The sequence below is a fragment of the Eupeodes corollae genome, chromosome 3 (genome assembly GCF_945859685.1).
Source record: "Eupeodes corollae chromosome 3, idEupCoro1.1, whole genome shotgun sequence".
NCBI classification, from domain to species: domain Eukaryota; kingdom Metazoa; phylum Arthropoda; class Insecta; order Diptera; family Syrphidae; genus Eupeodes; species Eupeodes corollae.
The window spans coordinates 74143336-74150327 of record NC_079149.1 but is presented as its reverse complement, the minus strand read 5'-3'; the positions used below and the strand labels follow the sequence as shown (position 1 = coordinate 74150327).

General features: G+C 33.5%; 2 protein-coding genes across 2 annotated transcripts; both read right to left on the bottom strand.

Moving 5' to 3' along the window:
* Window positions 1-736: 736 nt before the first annotated feature.
* On the bottom strand, window positions 737-1547 carry LOC129952719 (histone H1-like). The gene has a single exon (XM_056065519.1). The coding sequence runs from the start codon at window positions 1498-1500 to the stop codon at window positions 844-846; it is 657 nt and encodes a 218-aa protein (XP_055921494.1). The 5' UTR covers window positions 1501-1547; the 3' UTR covers window positions 737-843.
* Window positions 1548-4984: 3437 nt separating this feature from the next.
* Window positions 4985-5819, bottom strand: LOC129950595 (histone H2A-like). Its single transcript, XM_056062526.1, has 2 exons — window positions 5806-5819; window positions 4985-5410 (listed from the first exon to the last, which is right to left on the bottom strand). The coding sequence occupies exons 1-2, from the start codon at window positions 5817-5819 to the stop codon at window positions 5029-5031; spliced, it is 396 nt and encodes a 131-aa protein (XP_055918501.1). The 3' UTR covers window positions 4985-5028.
* Window positions 5820-6992: the final 1173 nt, after the last annotated feature.

The window sequence follows — 6992 nt, the reverse complement described above, 5'->3', positions numbered from 1 at the left end:
TGTCTTATTTGATAGTAAAAGTATTTTCTATGAAAGATATTTATTGTTGAAGGCATCGCATCGCGTCCAATCACAAAAAAGTAGAAAATAAACAGTACAGTCTCGCCCATACATATCGCATCGTACCTAGTAGCTGTAGTTAGAAAATAGGCGCAAAAATATATATTATTTATTTGTATTGATATTTCCTTTCTTTCTGCCCAATGAGAAATACATATGAATACAAATAAATTAAGTTTGCTTTTGAATACCTATTTCATAAAAAAACTATTTTCTGTAGAACAAAAAAAGGACGAAAATAAATGCAAAACTAAATACGTTTTCGGTGGTTCAGTCTCGCCCAGACAAATCGCATCGTGCCTAGCAGCTGTAGTAAGAAAATAGGCGCAAAAATATATTATTTATTTGTATTGATATTTCCTTTCTTTCTGCCCAATGAGAAAAACATATGAATACAAATAAATGAAGTTTGCATTTGCAATACCTATTTCATTAAAAAAAGTATTTTCTGTAGAACAAAAAAGCGCGAAAATAAATGCAAAACAAAATACGTTTCCGTTTGTTCAGTAGTGGTAGTCCCGTAGCGGCGACAGCGCGCGCCGGCCGCGCGGCGACGTCGCATCGCATCCAGCCACTTCACCACTTATCCCGTCGCCGTTGCTCCACCAGCCCATCGCATCTCAACGCTATCATCGAGATAGTCCAAAAATTCTCCCTCCTTTTTAATAAAAAATTAAAAAAAAAAAGTTTTTATATCTCATTTTAGTATATTTTTTGTAGCCCTGAAAAGGACTGTGGATTTTTGTTTTGATTTCAACTTTGTTTTTCATTGAAATGGAAATTTTACTTCTTTGCCTTTTTAACAGCGACTGCCTTTTTTGGCTTGGCTGCTGCTGTGGCTGATTTTGCTTTTGGCACTTTAGGTTTAGGCGCGGCTGCCTTTGCTTTTGTTGGCTTTGCCTTAACTGCACTCGTTTTTTTAACACTTTTCACTTTTGGTTTTTCCACCTTCTTTTTATCTGCACTGGCACTTTTTTTTGTTGTGGCGGCTACTTTTTTTACTTTCTTTTCACCAGACACTTTTTTTAATTTTTTGTCACCAGCAGCGGCAGCTTTTGGTTTGGCGGCAGATTTTTTCTTCTCAGCAGACTTGGCCTTTGGTTCCTTGTTGGCACTAGGCGACAATTTAAAAGAACCCGCAGCTCCTTTTCCTTTGGTTTGCACTAATTTACCACTTATTACAGCACCTTTTAAATATTTTTTTATAAACGGAGCAAGTTTTTGTACATCAACTTTGTAAGTAGCAGCAATATATTTTTTGATTGCCAAAAGGGAAGAACCACCGCGATCTTTCAATGTTTTAATTGCCGCATCCACCATTTGCTGAGTCGGAGGATGAGTTGGTGCCGATTTTGGTTTTTTTGACCCACTTGCGGCGGCAGCTTTTTTTGGTTTTTTTTCCGCAACGATTGCAGGAGACGTAGCTACAGTATCTGCCATTTTGAATTCACTATTATTAATCACTTTAGAGCACAATTTTAAGAAATAGAAACACGTTTTTGTTAAAATTGCGCCAAATCCGCACCTACAGAAACGGCTAAATGAGAATCAAAGAGAGCGAAGGTATACAAAAAATTCATTTTGTACATAATTTGTACACTTTTGCAACTTAGTTTCCTCTTAAAACTTCAAAAATTTACGTCTTTTCGACCTAAATATTATAAAACAATTGACAAAATTTATTCTTACAATAATAATAGATAATTTAATAAATAATTTGATTGAAAAAACACTATCTATCAATGCATTAATAACAATTAAAGTAAATGTTTGGTGGTATTTTTTTAATACTTACCAACAAGAATGTTTATATTTAATAAATTAAACATATTTTCAGCTTGAAATTATTTTTAACATAAAGCTGATAGTTTATTTAAACTAAATAACTAAAAATTTCATCAAATTCTTACTTAATTTCTTTTTAATAAAATTAAAACAATATGGGTAATGAAACGCGTAGCATTTTTTCCCTAGGCTGTGACTTTTTCTTAGAAAATTTGTTAAACATTATCCCAAGCAAGAAAACAAATGAAAAACTATATTTATATTATTTTGTTCATAAATATTAAATATTTAATCCATAACAAACATTAAAATACCAAAAATTTAAACAAATAATCAAGCAATCAAAACTCATAAACTATCGAATATTCGCTTGCCAAGGTTTACAAATTCACATTTGTATTACAAAAATCTGTACATTGAAAAAAAAACTTTCTTGCTTCAAAATTTGCCTTCAGATATATAAAAAAAAACAAAGCATAGACTTATAAAATACATCATTGAAATATTAAAAATTAAAACACACAAAACTCAAACATTTTCGAGTATTGACTTGCTTAGTAGACAAATTCACATTTTTACGAGTATTACAAAAAACTGTACATAGAAAAAAATTCTTACTTGAAAATTTGCCTTCAGACATAAAAAAAAGAAGCAATGCCTTATAAAATAACTATAATTAAAAAAGAAAAACAAAATTCATAAATTTTCGAGCATTGGCTTGCGTAGGTATAAATATTTTCATTTGTATGATAAAAACTATGCATAGAAAGCAAGCAATAACATTTTCAAAATTTGCCTTCAAAGTAAATTATCACATTATCTTTCTACCTAAAATAAAAAAAAAATCGTGGAAATCGATAGGTACGTAATTACTAGATTGAATTAAAATTCATTTATATCTCTTTTAAATATTTTGTGGTCCTGAAAAGGACCGTTGAATATTTTTTTTAACCTCGATGATTTAAGCACGTTCGCCACGGATGCGTCTGGCCAATTGAATGTCTTTTGGCATAATTGTGACACGTTTGGCATGGATGGCGCACAAATTTGTGTCTTCAAACAGGCCAACCAAATAAGCTTCACTTGCTTCTTGAAGCGCCATAACAGCTGAGCTCTGGAAACGCAAATCTGTTTTGAAATCTTGAGCAATTTCACGAACTAAACGTTGGAAAGGCAATTTACGAATTAACAATTCGGTGCTTTTCTGATAACGACGAATCTCACGAAGAGCCACTGTTCCAGGACGATAACGATGTGGTTTCTTTACACCTCCTGTTGCTGGAGCACTTTTACGAGCTGCCTTTGTTGCCAGTTGCTTACGTGGGGCTTTTCCACCAGTCGATTTACGGGCAGTTTGCTTTGTACGAGCCATGATTTCACTTTTTTTCACTTCACTAATAAACACAACACTTTTGTTCACAATTTTTTTAGAAAAATCGAATGTAGATTTCTGTTTAAGTCATTAAATTGGCTATTCATGTTTCCGTTCGACTGTTTTTTTCATTTTCGTTGTCGATTTATTTGGCCAATCAAAATTAAGAATTGTTATGAAAAATAAGTATAAATACTTGTGGTATTTCGAGCGAAGAGCCACAGTTTAACAGTGACTCTTGTGCAGTGCAGTTCTCTAGTTCAGTTTAAGTGTTTTTTTAATTAAATAAATAAAAATGACTGGTCGTGGTAAAGGAGGAAAAGGTTTGGGCAAAGGCGGAGCTAAGCGGCATCGTAAGGTATTGCGTGATAACATTCAAGGAATCACGAAACCAGCAATTCGTCGATTGGCTCGTCGTGGAGGTGTAAAACGTATTTCTGGTTTGATTTACGAAGAAACACGTGGAGTGTTGAAAGTTTTTCTGGAAAATGTTATCCGAGATGCCGTTACTTACACCGAACACGCTAAGCGTAAGACAGTTACAGCTATGGATGTAGTTTACGCTTTGAAGAGACAAGGGCGTACTCTTTACGGTTTCGGAGGTTAAGAATTTTATTCGAAACAAACAATCGGTCCTTTTCAGGACCACAATTAAATATAAAAGAGATTGAAAATAGAAATCATACACCGTTGACGAACAAAATACCTAATTTTTTTTCATTTGCCAATGAATATATGTATGTATATACTAAATACCTGATGATTATCAAAAAAAATTATTTTGCTAATTTACTTACTTTTTTGTACCAAAATATTTTTTTTGAAATGGAAACATAAAATAAAATTCCTTTTTGTGAAAAATTTTTTTTTTTGCTTTAGTCGCAAAAACATATTTTATTCCTTGTATTATTCTTTTTTCGAAATGGAAACAAAAATTAAATAAAATTCCTTTTTCTGAAATTTTTTTTGTTGCTTTGCATATTTTATTCTTTTTTCCGTAGAAAAAATTTTTTTTTTGCTGCTTTACGGATTGGATACGAACAAATATTTCTTTTTCCAAAGGAAGAAAAAACATTTGTTTGTTGCTTTCTTTTTCTTCGTACGAGAATATTTTAGAATATATACAAAAAATTGAAAAATAAACACATCTCTTAATAGAAATTATTGGATACGAACAAATATTTCTTTTTGCAGAGGAAGAAAAAAACATTTTTTGTTTGTTGGTTTCTTTTTCTTTGAAAAAAAATAAAAAATATTTTTTCCGAACTGAAAAAAAAAATGTTTTGTTGCTTTACGGATTGGATACGAACAAATATTTCTTTTTCTTCGTACCAGAATATTTTAAAATTGCTATATACCTACAAGAAATTGAAAAATAACCACATCTTTTAACAGAAATTAGAATTGCATACGAACAAATATTTCTTTTTCCAAAGAAAGAAAAAAACATGTTTGTTGGTTTCTATTTCTTTGAAAAAAAAAAAAAATAAAAAATATTTTTTTCCGAACTGAAAAAAAAATGTTTTGTTGCTTTACGGATTGGATAAGAACAAATATTTCTTTTTGCAAAGGAAGAAAAAACATTTGTTTGGTTTCTTCTTCTTTGAAAAAAAAAATGTGTTGCTTTACGGATTGGATACAAACAAATATTTCTTTTTGCAAAGAAAGAAAAAACATTTGTTTGTTGGTTTCTTCTTCTTCGTATTTTAAAATATATAAAAAAAATGAAAAATATACACATCTCTTAATAGAAATTATTTGTCGTCCTGAAAAGGACGGTTTTTTTTTTTGTTTGCTGTCACTACATAGATTTAAGCACTTTTCTCTGTCTTCTTTGGCAACAAAACAGCTTGAATATTTGGAAGAACACCTCCTTGTGCGATTGTGACTCCAGAAAGTAATTTATTCAATTCCTCGTCGTTCCGAATAGCCAATTGCAAATGGCGGGGAATAATTCTAGTTTTTTTGTTGTCACGAGCAGCATTTCCCGCCAATTCCAAGACTTCTGCCGCCAAATATTCCATCACAGCTGCCAAATACACAGGGGCACCGGCTCCGACGCGCTCAGCATAGTTTCCCTTTCGCAGCAGACGATGAATACGACCAACAGGGAATTGTAATCCAGCACGATTAGAGCGAGACTTTGCCTTTCCCTTCACTTTTCCACCGAAACAAATTGATTTGCTCGAACAACTGCGAAGAGAGCGCCCAAATTTCGACAAAGATGGTCCAAGTTGAAGATCCAAAGGGCAATTTATGACACGTCTCAATCAAATTGCACAAAATCTTCAGACCTTTAATGCAAATCATCGAACATTGGTACGCTTAAAATTATCTCGCGACGATATTTATTTCAAAAATGATATTTTTGGGTCTTTTCAATCCGAATATGCGGATGCCACAGATTATATTGAATTTGCATTTGACAAATTTCATCCCGAGCGTCACGCAAAAACTATTCCCCGGGCTTCCACGTCGTCGGAACAAATTTCAAACGAGTCATTCAATACGATAATACGCGAAGTCCACACTGATAGTTCTTTCAGGCCACCTGAATTTAAAATCGAAAAATTTGACGGTGAACCTACCGAATGGCCGACATTCTATGCAGCGTTTCAAACAATTCACAACAATTCAAAATTGTCGAAACATCAAAAGTTCGTCTATCTGAAATCTTTTCTAACTGCAAACGTGACCTCATCTATTGCTCATTTGGATGTTACGGGCGAAACGTATGACGAAGCCTTGGAAGATTTGAAAGATCGTTACAGCAATGACCAAGTTCTGTTCAATGCGTTCATGAAAAAATTTATGAATTTACAAACATACACCCAACCAGAATCAGCAGCTCAATTAAAATCGTTCCATGACTCTGCACGTGCCTGCATTTTCCAGTTAAGGAACCTCAAATTTCATACCGATGAAAACTCCGAATTTTTTGCATTTCATCTACTCTAAAAACTATCGCCAGCTACACGTCTCGAATTCGAAAAACACCGTTAAGAACCAAAGAAAGTTGCAAAACTTCAACAATTGTTGGACTTTCATAAATCGACATTTCTCATTGCTGATGCCGCACACGCAAAGAGCAATAGCGAATCCAGGTCATCATCGTTGCACCAAAAATCAAATAACTCTTCCAATAAATCTCAGGGTCGAAGAGAGCACCCAAATTTCGACAAAGATGGTCCAAGTCGAAGATCCAAAGGGCAATTTATGACACGTCTCAATCGAATTGCACAAAATCTTCAGACCTTTAATGCAAATCATCGAACATTGGTACGCTTAAAATTATCTCGCGACGATATTTATTTCAAAAATGATATTTTTTGGTCTTTTCAATCCGAATATGCGGATGCCACAGATTATATTGAATTTGCATTTGACAAATTTCATCCCGAGCGTCACGCAAAAACTATTCCCCGGGCTTCCACGTCGTCGGAACAAATTTCAAACGAGTCATTCAATACGATAATACGCGAAGTCCACACCGATAGTTCTTTCAGGCCACCTGAATTTAAAATTGAAAAATTTGACGGTGAACCTACCGAATGGCCGACATTTTATGCAGCGTTTCAAACAATTCACAACAATTCAAAATTGTCGAAACATCAAAAGTTCGTCTATCTGAAATCTTTTCTAACTGCAAACGTGACCTCATCTATTGCTCATTTGGATGTTACGGGCGAAACGTATGATGAAGCCTTGGAAGATTTGAAAGATCGTTACAGCAATGACCAAGTTCTGTTCAATGCGTTCATGAAAAAATTTATGA